Source organism: Carassius carassius, chromosome 18 (assembly GCF_963082965.1).
Source record: "Carassius carassius chromosome 18, fCarCar2.1, whole genome shotgun sequence".
NCBI classification, from domain to species: domain Eukaryota; kingdom Metazoa; phylum Chordata; class Actinopteri; order Cypriniformes; family Cyprinidae; genus Carassius; species Carassius carassius.
In genome coordinates, this window is record NC_081772.1 from 19,579,560 (window position 1) to 19,599,871 (window position 20,312).

The 20,312-nt window shown below is 41.0% G+C and overlaps 1 protein-coding gene across 11 annotated transcripts in view; it reads right to left on the minus strand.

Annotated features, from left to right (window-relative positions):
• Positions 1-1,870: 1,870 nt before the first annotated feature.
• The window catches only part of dab1a (DAB adaptor protein 1a), a 196,963-nt gene continuing 178,521 nt past the window's right edge, over positions 1,871-20,312 (minus strand). For 8 of the 11 annotated variants that reach the window (XM_059498945.1, XM_059498943.1, XM_059498941.1 and 5 more), the window contains 3 exons: positions 19,178-19,302; positions 17,736-17,813; positions 1,871-2,036 (listed from right to left, as the gene is read on the minus strand). In XM_059498945.1, coding sequence (XP_059354928.1) covers positions 1,992-2,036; positions 17,736-17,813; positions 19,178-19,302 — 248 coding nt within the window. In that variant the 3' untranslated portion in view covers positions 1,871-1,991. Of the gene's footprint in view, positions 2,037-17,707; positions 17,814-19,177; positions 19,303-20,312 lie in introns of all 11 variants that reach the window. The other 3 variants (XM_059498940.1, XM_059498937.1, XM_059498939.1) reach the window with 2 other exon arrangements.

A 20,312-nucleotide genomic window follows, 5' to 3' on the forward strand; every position in this document is an offset into this window, starting at 1 on the left:
TTTATTTGAAATTAAAATGGGACTCTGGCCATAAAATAGGAGGAAGATGTCATCACAGTAATGGAATGCTCTGAGCTTTTCAGATGCAATGAAAACAGATGTCATTCATGGTGATTTTCTCTGATTGGAGGTTGGATTACAGACAGTTATTCTGGTGTGTTTTAATGCGATCAGACGGCCCAAAGTCGACATGAAATGGCCTTCGCAACCCATTTTAGGTTATGACATTTTTCTCAGTAAAACAGGATATTCAACATGATCCAACAAGGCAGGACTTCACATTGGGAATTGAGTGAATTGTGAAAAGTGGTGATTACATGTCAGATTGGAGCCATCTGTGATGTTTTTCAAATCTAGTCAACCGGTTTTAATGTCAGGATTATTAAAAAGCTGCATGTTTGAGCTTAATTATGTTAATCAAAATTAAAATTTAACACTTTTTTTTATTTTTCTCTTTGGACTAACATGTACTTATAAATGTGCAGAAAAGTGTATTTTAAAAAGTAAACAGGGCCCATTTTGATGTCATAGTGACTTTAAGGTCTCTGTGAATGTGTGTCTGCATGAAGATGTATGTCTGTGCGATCATGTACATCCATACTCGTGATTGCTGTATTAACATACACGTTTAGAAGCTCAGGCCTTCCTCTGTCACTGTTACCAGCTTCACCTTAACAACAAACCAAAAGATATCACACAAATATGACGTTAAAAACATAATAACATTCTCTCGGGTTTGTTTCAGGCCACTTAAAAACACACATCCTGCTGAAATCAAAAGACAGACGACACGCTTTGATCGCGAGAAAGCGACATAAACCGCTGGGAGTTTGGGACACATGTTAATATTGCTTGGGTTTCATGAGGAGTTTGCATCACTAAGGCCAGCCTATTTTATGGCACGGAAGTCCACAGGATGGAATTAACACTGTTATAATCGGAACCATTAGTATTATCATCATTATTATTTGTCGTCATCATCGTCACTGTCATTATTATTATCAATAATAATAATGATTATTATTTACAAAATCAGTTTGGCAAACCAAGGATAAGATTTTAAAGCCATGTTTACCCCTAAAACACTTCTAAAGTTGACTTCAAGGGCTCCACTTGACTTATAAAATAAAAATTCCATTTCAATCCATGTTTTAGTTTTTTTTTTTTTTTCTCATTAGTATAGTACAAAAGCTATAGAGAAGGAACAGTTTGATCGCATGTGTTTGCAATGTTCGTACCCTCGAGTTCCCCAATTAGATTCAGCTGCTCCAAACTCTTAGATTTGGCAAAAGTCACTCCTCTGTTCTCTGTCCAAAGGGTCCATGGAGAAAGAAAATGTGTCATTTTGTTTGTTGTTGTTTTTTTTTTAGCTCTGCATAGCTTGCTAGCAGCAGAATCTCAAATATGTGGGACAGGAAAACCAAACCAACCCAAATGGATGAATCTCATAAGTCAGAGATGGATCCGGTGGTCTGATGGCGCTCAGGCGCTCGGTCGGATGTGTGATCGGGGGTCTAACAAGCACCTCTCGAGAGAGTTTCACGTAATGCGTACAGAGAGTCCGAAACTGGAAGCAGGACGTAGAGAATGAATGAAGCTGCAGAGCTGGGCTCATAAGGCTTGAAATCACCCACAATGCCCCGCTGTCATGTGCAGAAAACACAGTGAGAAATAAACAAAGTGGTATGGAGAGAGTCTGTCCCTCTCGTTCCTTGCAGAGGGGAGTGACGGAGGAAGTTGTGAGGGGGACGGGACTGACTCTAGTGAGATGGCTGCTTGGAGAAGTGGACCGTTGAGGCTGGAGCGACCACTATCACACAAACACAGATACATACAGGCGCACAAGCGCTCTCTCTCACACGCGCTCTCTCTCATACGCATACACACGGATGGATGCACACACACACACAGGGCAGATGGTTGATCTCCAGTATTTTGGTCTCCTGCTTCTCCCAGCGCTGATCACGTCTGTGCAGAGTTCCCATGATCCTTCACTTCTTCCCCTTGTTGATCTGGGCATAAAGAGGATCCTTCCCCTGAACACAAACAGAGGAAGGTTATTTAGATAGAAATAACAAAACATTATGACAGTCTCAGATGGAAAACCCTGATGGGTCAAGGTTTGACCCATTTGCTGTTCTACTGATAGAAGTTGTAACTACACCATCTGGACACAAAAAGCATCTCTCTCCATTGATGTGTATAATAATAATTATTATTTTAGGGATGCACCGAATATTCGGCCACCGAAAATTTTCGGCCGAAAATGGCCAAAAAGTGCATTTTCGGTTTTCGGCCGAAACACTTTTATTACCGAAACAACACGGCCGAAATGTTATGATGACGCAAACAGAAACCGCGACCTGCACGTGCACCTGCATAGCGCAGACCACGAGCTCCCCGCGTCATTCACTTCACACCAGTGGGTCTTAATAGAGAACATTCTCTCTATTCTTATTCCTTTATTCGCAGCACTAAAGCGTCTCCTAACAAAGAGATTGAGACGGACCACGAAGTGAAAACAAAGAAAAGTACAGTCTTATAGAGTCTGTTAGCACACGTCTCACTGAGATCTTTTCGGATCCTCCGCACTTCATCGCGAATGTGCTTGATCCGCGTTATAAAGACCATTACTTGGACGCGGAAATATGGCAGAGCACACGAGAAATGCTCCAGGCCGCGCTGGATGCGGAGAACCCGCGTGGAGACGGAGAAGCGCCAAGCGCAGGAGACTGAGATCAGAGCGCAAAAAAAAAAAAGACTCGTCTCTGCATATATAATACACACACATATACATATACATGCATAATATCAGATTGTAGCCATATTTCTGCTAGATTTCTGCTTTAATTTGATAAAAATGTTTATTTATGCCCTGGCCCTATTTAAATACACTCTCTCAAATATTTCTCAAATGTCAGGCAGATGACAAGCTCAACTGCTCAACAGCTAGATGGTTATCTGTCTGAAGTCCCCATCCCCAGAAGTGATAACAGTCTTGCCTACTGGAGAAGTAATGCACTTTCTAGTACTACAGAGAAAAATTTCAAATGCTCTTCACCTAAATGCACTTTTTATGAGAGAACAGTTAATTTTAAAACCTTTCTGCAGGCCAGTAGGCCTGTACATTATTATTTAATATACAGATGAGTGGGATTAAATTTTAGTTTGAATTTTATTTTATACTGTGCATTGTTGCAATGTGCTTAATAAATATTTGCATAATTTGTAATTATGCATTTTTATGTTTTTTTATAATTTATGTAATTGTAATTATCTTTGAAACTTTAATATTAATTTATGCAATTGCAATGTTTTAATTTTAGTAAAGTTAGTACACGGTCATAGCAATAAATGCAATGGTACTAATAATTGGGATAATTTCTTTCGGTGTTTCGGTTTCGGTTTTCGGCCTTGGTTTTCTCTTTTTCGGTTTTCGGTTTCGGCCAAGAATTTTCATTTCGGTGCATCCCTAATTATTATTATTATTTTCTCAAGGAAAATATTTATTTTTTGCCAGTGACAGTTTAAATGTACTTTTGTACTTTTTTAATGTTCAGATATCCATATTTTAATGGGATCTAAAGCACAATTAACAATAAATTGGATACTTATCAGATTTGAAATCTGATATCTGGATTACATAAAGGTTTTTCTTTTCATTATTATAATATACATGAAAATAACCCAGCTCACAGTTGAAAATTTCAGTCACTACACAAAAAAAGCATATTTCTTTACTGACGACTACTTGAAAATTCCTTGTGTATTCTGATTGCAAATATTTTTGTCAAACTACACATTTGTTTCCTAATCTGTAATTATATAATTATATAATTAAATGTTTTGCCAGTGACCTTTTTATTATTATTGTTGTTTAGGTCTAACATACCTTTCCATATTTATTTGTTAAAAATATATTATGCACTGATATATGTTCAGCTGCGGGGACAGGACGACTGGTTTAAATCGAGGGAAAGATGAATGCAGCCAAGTACAGGGATATCCTGGACAAAAACCTTCTCCAGAGTGCTCAGGACCTCAGACTGGGCCGAAGGTTCACCTTCCAACAAGACAATGACCCTAAGCACACAGCTAAAATAACGAAGGAGTGGCTTCACAACAACTCCGTGACTGTTCTTGAATGGCCCAGCTAGAGCCCTGACTTAAACCCAATTGAGCATCTCGGGAGCGATCTGAAAATGGCTGTCCATCAACGTTTACCATCCAACCTGACAGAACTGGAGAGGATCTGCAAGGAGGAATGGCAGAGGATCCCCAAATCCAGGTGTGAAAAACTTGTTGCATCTTTCCCAAAAAGAATCATGGCTGTATTAGATCAAAAGGGTACTTCTACTAAATACTGAGCAAAAGGTCTGAATACTTAGGACCATGTGATATTTCAGTTTTTCTTTTTTAATAAATGTGTTTTAATAAATAAATGTTAACTTAAATGATTTTAGCAAACTGCTGCAATGTTACAAAGAGTGAAAAATTTAAGGGGGTCTGAATACTTTCCGTACCCACTGTATATCCTCTATATTAGCAAATTGGATACTTATCAGAGGGCCTGTTGAGGGGTTTTAAAAGTGTATTTTTTATTGTATTCTTTTTTATGTATTCTAATAACACACACACACACACACACACACACACACACACACATACAAATTATGGATTATTAGGAACACCTGTTCAATTTCTCATTAATGCAATTATCTAATCAACCAATCACATGGCAGTTGCTTCAATGCATTTAGGGGTGTGGTCCTGGTCAAGAGATTCTCCTGAACTCCAAACTGAATGTCAGAATGGGAAAGAAAGGTGATTTAAGCTATTTTGAGCGTGGCATGGTTGTTGGTGCCAGACGGGCCGGTCTGAGTATTTCACAATCTGCTCAGTTACTGGGATTTTCACGCACAACCATTTCTAGGGTTTACAAAGAATGGTGTGAAAATGGAAAAAAAATTCCTGTGGGAGAAAATGCCTTGTTGATGCTAGAGGTCAGAGGAGAATGGGCCGACTGATTCACGCTGATAGAAAACCAACTTTGACTGAAATAACCATTCGTTACGACCGAGGTATGCAGCAAAGCATTTGTGAAGCCACAACATGCACAACCTTAAGGCAGATGGGCTGCAACAGCAGAAGACCCCACCGGGTACCACTCATCCCCACTACAAATAGGAAAAAGAGGCTACAATTTGCACGAGCTCACCAAAATTGGCCAGTTGAAGACTGGAAAAATGTTGCCTGGTCTGATGAGTCTCGATTTCTGTTGAGACATTCAGAATTTGGCGTAAACAGAATGAGAACATGGATCCATCATGCCTTGTTACCACTGTGCAGGCTGGTGGTGGTGGTGTAATGGTGTGGGGGATGTTTTCTTGGCACACCTTAGGTCCCTTAGTGCCAATTGGGCATCGTTTAAATGCCACGGCTTACCTGAGCATTTCTGACCATGTCCATCCCTTTATGACCACCATGTACCCATCCTCTGATGGCTACTTCCAGCAGGATAATACACCATGTCACAAAGCTCGAATCATTTCAAATTGGTTTCTTGAACATGATAATGAGTTCACTGTACTAAAATGGCCCCCACAGTCACCAGATCTCAACCCAATAGAGCATCTTTGGGATGTGGTGGAACGGGAGCTTCGTGCCCTGGATGTGCATCCCACAAATCTCCATCAACTGCAAGATGCTATCCTATCAATATGGGCCAACATTTCTAAAGAATGCTTTCAGCACCTTGTTGAATCAATGCCACGTAGAATTAAGGCAGTTCTGAAGGCGAAAGGGGGTCAAACACAGTATTAGTATGGTGTTCCTAATAATCCTTTAGGTGAGTGTGTGTATATATATATATATATTAATGCTGGGCAACAATTATTATAATTTTTTAATAGCGATTAATCGCATTATTGTCTGCAATTAATTACAATTAATCGCATTGTTTATGCACAAAACTAATAATGCATTCAAAAGTAGTGTATTGTGCACTTTATTCCATTAAAAGCAGGCCTACTGCTATATGAGCAAAATGTGTAATCACATTTGGTTTGCAAACACTTTAAACAAATAAGGTGCTTTTTACAGCAGTGTTGCTTTTATGTAGAAGCAGTTAAAATATTTATTGCAGACCAAATCTCAACATTAATGTAATTAAATTAAATATAAAACAAGCTATTTGTCACTGCCAGGACTTTAACGTTTTTATAGGAAATATGTTATATTTTGTTATAGAAAAACAAGTTATGTTCAGAGTCCAGAGCCTCGATCATAACATTATAACAGGCATCTTCCTATTAGAGACCTGCACGATCATCGCAGCAGAGTGTGACGCGGGACAACACTTGATGGGCGGGTAGAGACTTGTGTGTGCAGGATGCGGAAGAGTAATTAGGGTGTGCTCACACTAGACAATCTTAACCGTGCCTTTTCTGTTAAAAATAAGAGTGGACACTGGTTTGTGAATGCTGATGGTTAGCCTAAATAATTTGATTTTGAGCATCCCCTCCTGTGACCCATGATTTGTCTGTATGTGTATTCAGAGCCAGTGAGCAACGGGCTTTCATTATTAAAAAAAAAACTTTGTTAATGCGCGATAAAATGTCGGCATTAATCAATTAAAGATTAAACCCTAATAAATATATATTAGGGCTGGGCAAGTTAACGCATTAATTGATTAACGCAGACAATTACTTTATCATGTGTGTGTGTGTGTCAGGAACACAACTGGACACAGATGCAGGTTACAGTGTGAGAACAATTTATTCAAAAAGTCCAAAAGAAAAAACTCCCTCCAACGAACAGAAACAGGCCGGGAAATAAGGGAAAAAGGTCCAACAGAAAAATAAGAGACTTCAATGTCCTTGCGTAAACACCCGGCAGGGGGCGCCCAACGGCGCAGCCGCGTAGAGAGCGGAGAGGGGAGGAAGACACGAGAGAGCCCATAACGGAGCAAACCAAAACGCTTCTGAGGAATGCAGGTGCCCGGTCTAGGAAATGAGGGAGGGGAAAAAATAGAAAACAAAACAAAACCAGTAGCAGCAGACAATGGCACGACAGAACATGACTAGACAGAATGGCTACACATAGACTATAGTCGAACAACGATCTGGCACCGATTGGTGCGACAGACGGGAATAAATAGAGCAAGAGATGAAAAGACATTGAATTCAGTTGAGTGGAGTCAAACAATTAGAAGCGGAAACTGTAGTAAAGAGGGGGAGGGAGGAACGCCACAGAGACGAACGATCAAAACCAAAACAAAACACCATGTGCACATGAAATTCAGACATATACAAAAACACACACACACCGAAGAACGGGGTGATCAGACAGCGGACATGACAGTACCCCCCCTCCGACGGACGCCACCCGGCGCCGCAGGAAGGGGCTCACCTTGTTGCCGGTAGAAGTCCTCGACCAGTGTCCGATCTAAGATGTCCCGGGCTGGAACCCAGCTCCTCTCCTCTGGGCCATAGCCTTCCCAGTCCACAAGACTAGATGACCCCTACGTCGGACATCTAGCAACTTCCGCACCGTATAGGCCGGGGAGTCATTACTGGGCCAAGGCCGCCTTAGCCCTCTTCCAGGTGCGTCGACACCGTCGGACAAAAGCCAAAGCAGATGGGACCGCAGCTTCGGGTTCCTGTGTGGCCCCGATCTGCCGACAGAACTCCCTCCAAAACCGAGAGACAAACTGGGGACCCCTATCAGAGACCACGTTGACCGGAAGACCATGAATCGGGAATACGTGATCAACCATCATCTGAGCAGTCTCTTTGGCTGAGGGGAGCTTGGGAAGGGGAATGACATTGGCCGCCTTAGAGAAACGGTCCACCACCGTAAGAATGACGGTGTTACCCTTAGATTCCGGGAGGCCAGTGACAAAATCAAGGGCAAAATGTGAGCAGGGGCGAGAAGGGATGGCCAACGGGTGGAGCAGACCAACGGGGGGCGCATTGGAAGTCTTGTTCTGAGCGCACACCGAGCAGGCAGCCACGAACTGCCTGACATCCTTGGCCATGGATGGCCACCAGAATCGCTGACGGATGGCAGCCAGCGACCTCCGGACTCATGGATGACAGACCAGCCTGGACGAGTGACCCCACTGGATTACTTCAGAGCGCAACTTGGTGGGAACAAACAGATTACCCGCTGGACCCCCCTTCGGCACAGGCCCCTTAAGTAGGGCCTCCTCTACTCGTCTCTCGATGTCCCAAGAGAGGGATGCCACCACCACCCCTTTGGGCAAGATGGTGTCTGCTGACTCCCCCCCCCCAGGAGCCTCGAAGAGACGAGAAAGAGCATCGGGCTTAACATTTTTGGACCCGGGCCTGTATGATAGGGTGAAATTGAACCGGCCAAAGAAGAGGGCCCAGCAAGCCTGTCAGGAGCTCAGCCTCCTGGCCGAATGGATGTACTCAAGGTTCTTGTGATCCGTCCAGACCAGGAAGGGCCGAGCTGCGCCCTCCAACCAGTGACGCCACTCCCCCAAAGCCAGGCTGACCGCCAACAACTCCCGATTACCTATGTCGTAATTCCGTTCTGGGGGACTCAGGCGGTGGGAGAAGAAGGCCCAGGGATGCACCTTTCCATCTCGTGTGACCGCTGAGATAGGACCGCGCCCACACCGACATCTGAGGCATCCACCTCAACAATGAATTGACGTTCAGGGTCTGGAATAGACAAGACAGGAGCAGAGATAAAACGGAACTTTAATTTATCAAAGGCCTCCTGTGTCCCAGTATTCCACTTGAACGGTACCTTGGGAGAGGTGAGTGCCGTTAAAGGTGCAGCAATCTGACCAAAGTTCCGGATGAACCACCGATAGAAGATGGCAAACCCCAGGGACCGCTGCAGAGCTTTACGAGAGTCAGGAGCTGGCCACTCGGCAACGGCCCTTACCTTACAGGGGTCTGCTTTAATCTCCCCCGCAGAAACAACGAACCCCAGGAACGGAACCGACTGGGCATGGAAGACGCACTTCTCTACTTTAACATAGAGCTGGTTCTCCAGCAGCCGTTGTAACACCTGGCAAACATGCTGAGTGTGTACCTGCAGAGATGGGGAAAATATCAAGATATCATCAAGATACACGAAGACGAAGCAATTCACCATGTCTCTCAACACGTCGTTAACCAGGGCCTGGAAGACAGCTGGGGCATTGGTCAGACCAAATGGTAGGACCCGGTACTCAAAGTGTCCCGTGGGTGTGTTGAAAGCTGTCTTCCACTCATCCCCCTCACGTATGCGAATCAGGTGATAGGTATTCCGAAGGTCTAGCTTGGTGAAGACCTTGGCTCCCTGCAATAGCTCAAAGGCAGACGACATAAGAGGCAAGGGGTACCTGTTCTTAATAGTGATGCCATACAGGCCTCGATAATCTATACAAGGACGCAAGGAGCCATCCTTCTTCTTGACAAAGAAGAACCCAGCACCTGCAGGAGATGAAGAGGGTCGGATGAGACCGGCTTTGAGGGATTCATTACTATATTTGTCCATGGCCTCTCTTTCAGGGCCTAAAAGGGAAAACAAATGACCCTTGGGCGGAGAAGTGCCTGGGAGGAGCTCAATGGCACAATCATAAGGGCGATGTGGAGGTAAGAAGGTGGCCCCGCACTTACTAAACACCTGGCACAGGTCGTGGTACTCCACCGGGACGCCCTTCAAATCAGCAGGCTCCACCTGCAAGACAGGACACACAGACACAGGAAAAGAGGCAGCACCCAAACAAGACGCAAGACAAAACGTACTCCAAGACAAGACAGAGTTGCTGGACCAATCCACGTGAGGGCCACGTTGCACCAACCACGGGTGCCCCAGAACTATGGGAGCACTCAGGGATTCAAGAAGGTACAGCGTGGTCACCTCACGGTGATTGCCAGAGACTATTAGATTGACGGGAGGAGTAACATAGGAGACAGTGGTGATCAAAGTGCCATTCAATGAACGGGCAGGAATAGGTTCAGGAAGAGGAATGACAGGAATCCCCCAACGGGTGGCTAGAGAGAGGTCCATAAAGTTGCCCTCAGCTCCGGAGTCAACCAGTGCTGCACAGGAGTTAAAGACATCACCAAACTGAATTGAGACAGGAAGGAGAGTGCGAGAGGAGGGGGATGCAATAAAGGGGTAGCGCTCACCAGGATCCCCCTCTTTACAGGTGAGCCTTGACTTTTAATGGACAGCCTGCTGCGAAGTGACCGGATTTGCCACAATACAGACACAGCCCTAGGACGAGGCGTTGCTGCTTCTGTTGAGAAGTGAGCCGAAGGCGCCCCACCTGCATAGGCTCAGGCTCACTGGTTTCTGTGGGGGAAACAGGTGACGACTCAGTCCTCCAGGGTGGACGAACTGCCAGGCGCTGACGGCGGTGGCGAAGGCGACCCTCGATCCCCAATGCCATATTAACAAGATCGTCAAAGTCACGTGGCAAGTCCTGAGTGGTCAGCTCATCCTGGATGTCATCCTCTAGCCCTGCACGGAACATAGCACGACAGGCCTCCTCATTCCAATCGCAGGTAGCTGCCAGAGTCTTGAAATGAATTGCATAGTCCGTCACTGAGCGACCCGCCTGACGGAGCCGTGCTAGCTGGTCAGCCGCTTCCTGACGTCTGGTAGAGCGGTCAAATAGCCTCTCCATCTCCTGGCAGAAATCCTTGAAAGAGGCACAACAGGGAGCTTGAGTCTCCCAGACGGAGGTTCCCCAGTCTCTAGCCTTGCCAGTTAGAAGAGTCAAGACAAAAGCCACTTTGAACATCTCAAGCGTGTATGTGCATGGCTGCAAGGCAAACACCACAGAACACTGGGACGAGAAGGCCTGGCAGGAATTGGGGTCCCCATCATAGGGTGGTGGGTTATTGCAGCGGAGCTCAGGCTCAGGGCGAGGAAGATGGTGAGCTGCACCACCCTGTGCAGCCTCTCGTTGCAGCTCTTGGATGCGGTTTGTCAGCTCAGCCACTTGGTTGGCTAGGAACTACACCTCCCTTGTGGTGTTCGTCAATCTGGCTTCGTGCTGGCTCAAAAGAACACCCTGCTGGGTGACTGCGGTTCTGACAGAATCTGCGCCTGCTGTGTCCATCTTGGCCAGATCGTTCTGTCAGGAACACAACTGGACACAGATGCAGGTTACAGTGTGAGAACAATTTATTCAAAAAGTCCAAAAGAAAAAACTCCCTCCAACGAACAGGCCGGGAAACAGGCCGGGAAATAAGGGAAAAAGGTCCAACAGAAAAATAAGAGACGTCAATGTCCTTGCGTAAACACCCGGCAGGGGGCGCCCAATGGCGCGGCTGCGTAGAGAGCGGAGAGGGCAGGAAGACACGAGAGAGCCCGTCACGGAGCAAACCAAAACACTTCTGAGGAATGCAGGTGCCCGGTCTAGGAAATGAGGGAGGGGAAAAAATAGAAAACTAAACAAAACCAGTAGCAGCAGACAATGGCACGACAGAACAAGACTAGACAGAATGGCTACACATAGACTATAGTCGAACAACAATCTGGCACCGATTAGCGTGACAGACGGGAATAAATAGAGCAAGAGATGAACAGACATTGAATTCAGGTGAGTGGAGTCAAACAATTAGAAGCGGAAACTGTAGTAATGAGGGGGAGGGAGGAACGCCACAGATAGGTGCAAGACGAACGATCAAAACCAAAACAAAACACCATGTAAATGTAAACCATGTAAACACGAAATGCAGACATATACAAAAACACACACACACCGAAGAACGGGGTGATCAGACAGCGGACATGACAGTGTGTGTGTGTGTGTGTGTGTGTGTGTGTGTGTTTGTGTTATATTATTATTATTATTATTAAAACACATTAAAGTAACCCAGATCAGATTTAAAATGTGATTTGTATTGTGAACGAAAAAATCTGTGTCACGTGAGGGAGAAAAAATTAGATCAGATTTGGGCCACATAATGTGATATATCAATTATGCTGTTCTTCCTACACCAGGTGGCAACAGAGGTCTTTCTCCTGCTTTCTACGCTACTGCAAAAGCTACACCTTAGCACTGCAGCTGAAAAGAGTGGCCAAATGAGTGACTAAAGAAACCTCTTCTTCTGCCTCCACTATTTGTAATCTTTATATTCAATAATAGCAGACTAGCTGCATCAGAACTACCCACTTCACAAGCCTCAAAAACATGTCTAAAAAACAAGCTCTGCAAGAAGCAAAGGAAGGCTTAGATAGGTACAATAGAGCTGCCAGTCAGTGTGTGTCCGGCCTGCGGCCTGAAGAACCCTACAGTCTCAAATCAGAAGCTCTGACTCAGAATGCACAGCAATTACCACTCACTTACAGACCTTTCTGCCCACCGTGGACGCGCCAACGGTCACACAGGGTGGGAGATGACAGGATAAGTGTTTTAGAGAGCAGGAATAAGATTGAGAGAAAAAATCAGAAGATAAAATTAATGGAACAGGGAAAAAAAAGGAAAGCAGAGTGAAAAGGAGTAGTTGGAGGAGGTACATAAAGAGGGGAAGGAACGAATGGATGACTAAGCAGGTGAGAGGTAGGGAAAATTAAATAGATTAGTCAACCCTGCTGGGTGAAAGTGGGAGAGAAAATGAAAGAAATGGAAGAGAGTGTTGCCATGTCCACTTTTTAAAAGCAACATAATTTACATCATTTCACACCTGTAAGCCATTTTGGTTACATATCAGGCAGCTAAAAAACACTTTAACAAACTAAGTCTGTACAGCTGCAAATGTTATTTGCTACTTTGATTTGCTGCTCAATAAACATTTCTTATTATTATCAATTGGTGATGCTTAATACTTCATATTTTTATTTGCTAAACACACACACACACACACACACTGTATACAGTTTTGTGCAGAAGCCTTAGGCCATTAGTATTTTCACCCCCCCCCCCCCCAAAAAAAGCCAGTTATTTCTCTCTTTTGCTGCAGTGTGTCAGTACGATTCCTTTTTTTCTTTTTTTTTCCTACATTTATAAATATTCCTTTTGCCATTAATTGTGAGATTTTTGTATGCACACAGAGAGATCTGATCTCACCATCATCCAATCCATCCGGGATTACATGAAGAAACAGAAACAACTGAGACTAAATCCAGAAGAACTGTGGCAACATCTCCAAAACACTTAAAGAATCCTGCCTGCAAAACTACCTGAAAAACAGTGTGTACAGTAAGTGCACAGGACAAAAGCTGTTTTAAACAAAAAGAGTGATCACCCCAAATGTTGATTTGATTTAGTTAATAGAAATTAATTGATAAAATCTATTTATGACATTATCTTTGAAAGCATCCTCACTTTACAGCAGTATCTAAAACTTTTCACAGTACTGTAGCTTTGTAGGAAGGAATAATTATTGAAAACACTTAGTAGAAAATGCATTTGAACCTTGTCTACTGTATATTTTAAGGTATTATTTTCAGATTGCATGTTATTTTTATTTTTATCTGGCACCATTCCTGAACAACATAATCCGCAGTCAACCTATACTATAACCCCACAACAGCAATGACTGCCAACCACACAGTACACACACAGTCGTACTGCTTCAAGCACAGTAAACACAGTATGACTATGGACAGATCAGTTCATCATATGCTCTGTAACTATGATAAGAGACCAAATCATCCTGGGATCATATACAGGACAATTCAAAACAACTTATTCTCGGGAAACAAAAGTAACACATCAATTACTTTAATATTCTGAGTCTGAACACACAATGACCACGTTTACTTGAACAACATTTTTTACTTAAGATTATTCTTCTGAAAAATATGTTTACATGTTCTAGAGCTATAGGAATATTACTATTTACATGTAATCAGCATATTCCAAACTCCTTTTCTGAAAATAATGGAGAAGCTCTTGCAATTTATTATGCTGCATTTTAGAATTTCTGGACAATAATTTAATCAACTCATTAGCTCTCATTCATGTCTTTTCAAAAGCATGATGATTTGCAAAACATTGGAAATTAGACTCTTGTAATGTAAGCTGTGACATTTATTTTATTGTTTGTAAAATGTTAGCTTTGTTTGGACAGGCAGCTATAAATAAATGTTCAGTTGTGGTGGATATTCTGAATAAAAATGATGATTAATACAGGAATATGCTAGCTACCTTTTTCAAATTCTAAAAACCAGAATACTGGCTTAATAGTGTTATAACAATCAGGTTAATGTGTGTATTACACTCACACAACTGGAATATGACTGACAGCAGAATATTCTTTTGCATGTAAAGGCAATTATATAGTATATAGATGTTCAGTGATGGTGAATATTCTGAATAAGGTGTTTAAATGACCTAAAATTATGATTTATAAAGGTATATGTTATAACAAGCAAGTGAATTAGTTTACATGAGGCTTACACCATCGGAATATGATTAACATTAGAATATTCTAGAGCACTTTAAACACAATTTACTAAAACTTTACTTTACTTTAAACTTCTCAAGACCTCTTAAAATCACTTCCAAACTGAAATGTTGCTAAGATTTTCCTCCACAAAGCCAGTACTCTTTTTTTTTCTGTCTTTAGTTTAGTAATGGACAGCCACCTGCTGTACAGGCTGTGTGTCTATAGGGCTGTATGCAGGTGTGTTAATATTTCAGTGGGGATCAGAGCTTCATTCATCATTAGGCAGGTACAGATGAGGCTGCAGCATCAGTCTTCCCTCAGTCAGAGAAACAAGCCTCTGGCTCCCAGAGCCCTTCATTAATGATTCATCCTGATGAGCTCATGTCTCCTTCAGACAGGTACCATAGAGCCATCGCTCACTTTCCCTCAACTGCACAGAGGCAATGCTTCATTCCATGGTGCCCTTAAAATGTACAAAGACACTGTTCTGTAGTAAACTGCTCAAAAAAAATAAAATAAATAAAAATAAAAAACTTAGGGGGATTTTTTATATTTATACATTTAATCAGCAAGGATGCATTAAATTGAGCAAACTTCATTGCTACTTCAAATAATGCTGTTCTTTTGAACATTCTATTCATCAAAAAAAACCTGAAAAAAAAACTATTATAGTTTCCACAAAAACATTTAGCAGCACAACTGTTTAACATTGATAATAATAATAATAATAATAATAATAATAATAATAATAAATGTTTCTTGAACAGAAAATCAGCATATTATAATGATTTCTGAAGGATCATGTCACACTGAAGACTGGAGTAATGATGCAGAAAATGATATTATTCCATCAAAGGAATAAATTACATTTTTAAAACATAATCAAAGATAAAACTGTTTTTTAAATTTTAAAAATATTTCTCAATATATTACTGTTTTGTATTTTGATCAAATAAATGCAGCCTTGGTGAAAATACGATATGCTTTTCAAAAACATCCATACCCTTTTTAAAAGTACACCTCCGTGTTTTTTAGTGGACATCTTTTCTTGTCTTATATTTTAAATGCAAGTTGCCTATGTTCTCATCATCAGACTATCATTTGTACAGTGCAATTTAGAACCAGAATCAGAAAGAGCTTTATTGCCAAGTATGCTTGGGCATACGAGGAATTTGTTTTAGTGACATAAGCTTCCAGTACACGGAGACAACAGCACACAGACAAAAAAATAAAAATAAAAAAACGAATAACTAAATTGTATAAACAGTTGTGCTTTAGATGATAATGGAGTAGAATTGAGTAAGATGCAGGGATGAACTAGGATGGAGGGGTAACAAATAAATATAAGGATAATGCACATTTTTTATAAAATAAATATAAGGATATTGCACATTTTTATTGCGTAAGTGGGGAACATTTAACTGTTCATGAGGTAGATTGCCTGAGGGAAGAAACTGTTCTTGTGCCTGACTGCCCTGCTATTTGAGGCTCTGAAGTGCCGGCCAGATGGCAAAAGTTCAAAGATGGGGTAACTTGGATGAGAGGGCTCCAGAGTGATTTTTAAGTAATGTACTATGTTGCATTTGCTAATAAAGTTACCAGCCAGCTGGATTAATGTTAATTTAGGATGGTATAATTTGTAGACGAACACATTTAGGGAAGGATGTGTCATTTTGCACTGTTGCTTGTTTGTTTAATAAAAAAAGTAACTAAAGGAAAGAGCAGAGGCATTTATGTAATTATATTTGTTCCTCCGAGTTTAAAGCACCAGCATTATTCTATGCTTTTACTCACTATGACAGATGTCAAAGATGAAAAAGAATCTATAGGTAGCAGTTTGCATGTCAGTCCTTGAGGTTTACTTCAGTTCAGATCGGTTCAATTTGTTGTGCTTTGCTGTGATGAGTGACAATATAAAAACATTCATGACCTCATTTTGTATATCAGAAAATGACACGACACAGATACTTAGATGTGGTGCATTCATGCTGTTCATGGGTATACCAGGCTACACTTCTGTTTAAAAACTTAGTTCAAAAGCATTGATACCCACACACATCAGGATGCTTTATGGGATTAAAGGGACACATGCACACACACTCACTCATACTCTATCATTAACAAAACAATATAACACCATAAAGGCATAAAAGCCATATTCCCATGAGATGCATACCAGCGTAAGAGTGATTGCAGCAGCAGGCAGGGACGGCGAGATGAGATACGAAGAGAGAGAGAGAGAGAGAGAGAGAGAGAGAGAGAGAAAGAGAGAATGAAAGCAGAGAATAAGGCCATGTTCACACAGAAGAAGAATTTGGTTGTCAGTCCTTTTTTCCAAGTGCTAAACAGTTATTCTTATATGAAAAAGATGTGACATTTTTTTTTTTTTTTTAGGGCTGTCAAAGTTACCATTTTAATTTAATGCCAATTGTTATTTTTGTAATTTTGTTTTTTGTTTTTTGCTTTCTTTAGTCACAAATCCAAATATTTATTCAATGAATATATATATTTTCTACAGACAGTCATATTTTTTCACTTTAAGAAGTAATAATAATAAAAACAATCTAAATAGTAATAAAGTGTTATGAATTATCATAAAAATATATTCCATATTTATAAATTATCTTATATATTTGGAGTTGTTAAGATTTTTTTACATTATTTACTTTTGTATTTTGTATTTTATGCTCACCAAAGCTGTATTTATTTGATCAAAAACACAAAAACAGAAATATTATGAAACATTATTGCAGTTAAAAATAACTGTTTTCTATTTGAATATATATTAAAATTTAATTTATCACATGATCCTTCAGAAATCATTCTAATATGCTAATATTCTAATATTCTAGTAACATTTCTTGCAGAATAAGTTTTGAGACACTCAAAAAAGGCAATATTGACTGTAAAGCTGCTTTGTAACAATATTTCTGATTATAGGTGTTTACTGTTCACATAAAAAGATAATATTTTAATTATTTGATTTTACAAAAGAACCTTCATCATCATAAAATGACATAAATCATCTAGTTTAGAATCAAAATTAACACTACAAAACACAATGCAGACTACTAAACACCAAAATACACAAAAAAAGGACAAATCCAGAGTCACTCCTGTTATTACACTGACTGTGTGAACCCAGCCTAAGAGAGTTAGAGAGTAAAACGGGTATAAAGATAAAAGAGAGAGGAAAGAAAGAGCACCACAACACACGGCCACAATGTGTGGGTCTATGTAATGGTGGTGAGGACGGGTGAAGGCGTGCTGACGTGGCGTCATGGCTGTTGGAGCAGGCCGACACGCAGAAGAGAGGAAAAAAGAGGACAGATACCTACCCTGACCTGCCGCTATCTAGCTACCGACCTGAGGACTGTCCGTCTCTGAGCTCTCAGGCTCTGCTTGAGGCTCACTCGCACCCGGAGACTGCTGGGAGTCTCCAGCCTGGACAAAGAAAGAGAGAGGAGAAGAATGGAAAGGGAAAGGAAAAAGATTAGAGAAAAAAATTGCGAGAGAAAGAGAGGAAAAGGGCATAAGCGACAAGAAAATAAGCTTTTATAAAGCAGCCGAAAATGGAAATCCATAATAAATACAAGAGTTTACATGCTTTTTCCTGCAACAGTTAAAGACAGAAGCATAAAAAGTGTTGTGAATGCGCATTGTTCTATCCATCCATCTATTAATTCATACATTTATTAATTCACCTTCGTCCACCCACACTCTGATGTATTCATAAGTTCCCGCACCCCTCAGTTATAAAGGCTCCTGTATTGTGCTCCCGCATGAAAGGTTTTGGACTAAAGCATTTTAGATTTTTATGAATATTCCCTCTGGAGCTGCACTCTTAACACCTCATCACAGTGTGTGTGGGTGTGCAGTGTGACTGACTGAGTGAGTGTGGAGCCCAATGCCATTTCAGCTAGAGTGGGGAGACACACACACACATATACACACACACAAGGACTAATTAAACTCAGCTGAAATATAAAAGAAAGTAGAAGGAGCACTAGTCGGGTTTCCATGGCATTTTCTGATGAGTCATATCTGATAGAAATCAGCAGACAGAAAGTGTGTGTGTATGAAATACAGTGGACGTCACCACTGATCTGGTTACACTGCACCTTAAGCAAGACTTAAAAGGATAATTCACCCCAAATTACATTTTTGTCGTCATTTACTCACTCTCTTGTCGTTATACATGTTTATAACATAGGACTTATGACTGGTTCGCTATATCAGTAGGTCTTCTAAAACCACGTAGTGGCTTTGAACAGAGTCCACCCAAAAAGGATCATTTGCTCACCCTCATATCTGCTGAACACAAAAGTGCACAACAAAGCATATTCTCTTGTGAGGGACGTCTTACATATTTGGAATGACATGAGATGAGTAAATGATGACAATTTACATTTTTGGGTGGACTAAGTGATCAAGATATTGATATTTAATGTTATTTCTAAGGTTAAATGGTGTGAATGAATCAGCATGTCAGCGACCTGAGAACAAGATTAGTGCAGTCCATGAATAAATGACTGAAAACGGTTTTGTGAACTGAATTAAACGACTCAACAGAATGATTCATTCATGAACCGAACATCAGTACTTCTCTCATGAACTCTAATGAACATTTTGGTCAGCTCAAAACACAAATCTATCAAATGGTTTTCAAATACTCAGAATGTAAATCCTAATCTAAAATCTTGATTTTAAAATATCCATGTACATACAGTTTAATATGTCAAATAACCAAGTTAGATGTCGAACACTTTAAAATTAGATTTCCCACAATCCCGTTCAAAAGCACTTACAGCATCCTCCTCTCCGCTCCGACTAGGGCTGCCCTCTGCCTCACCAAAAGAGTCATCGGTGGGTGGGTCACTGGCGTGGGATGAGGACTTTGATGGAGAACTCTGCCGGGGGGCTGGGGTGGGTGCTGTGGATGAAAAGGCCAGAATTATGTTTAGTAATGGGCCAAACCGAGTCAGTCTTACACTTGTTTATTGCATTAACTGATTTAAAGCATTTCATGTGTTTGGGTGACACAAAGAAGGTACAAAATGCTTTTCATCCCCTGGGTGGATAACTAAATATCTGTTGCTGTCTGATAGGAAGGCCACTGAAATTTTAACACTTATATCAAAGACGAGGCTAATTTTTTGATCAGTTATACATGAAAACAATGTTGCTTTTTGGGCACATGCAACTTTACACTGCTTCGGAAAACACTGTGTATGCTGTCACAGCACAGCGTAGTGAATGCTTAATGGTAGTTGCATTTAGTCAATAGTCTTTGTACTTAAAATATCTAATATGTTTGTTTTCATGCAAGGTTTACAATGAGTCTTTTTCTAATTGGTCGCAAAAAAACATGAATATGTATCTACATTATTTTTCAACACAGAAGTTAGTTATTTCCTGTGAATGTGTAAGCCTTCAAACTCATTATCCGCTATAGGTACTGAACATAATTAGATGAATAGAATAAAAGAGTGCTGTAAACTGTAAAACTTTGTGCTACTAAAAAGTGTGTTTATGATTATAATAAACTGAAATAATATGATACAAACTGAAATTGAAATAACATAAAAAAATACTGGTTTGCACCATCGATGCATAGCCTGCTGCAGTTTCCACAGGGTGGCGCTAAAAGTGATATGACTTTTATTTCCATCAAAACAAATCAAAACAAGAGGGGTACTGATGACTACAAGGTATTTTTGTTTTTTGTTCTTTTTTTTTTTTCGTTTACACAAAGCCACCAAATAGCCTGAAGACAAGATATAGTTGCGCAGAGCAGATTTTTCAATTTGTGTGAAATTTCCAACTACAAATGTTTTGTTGCAGGCCTATTTTAGCTCTAGCATGGCGTTAACCATGCTAAAGTCATTAGATTGTCTCCCAGGGAATCCACAAACTGACCGAATGTATCCTCAATATGCTGTA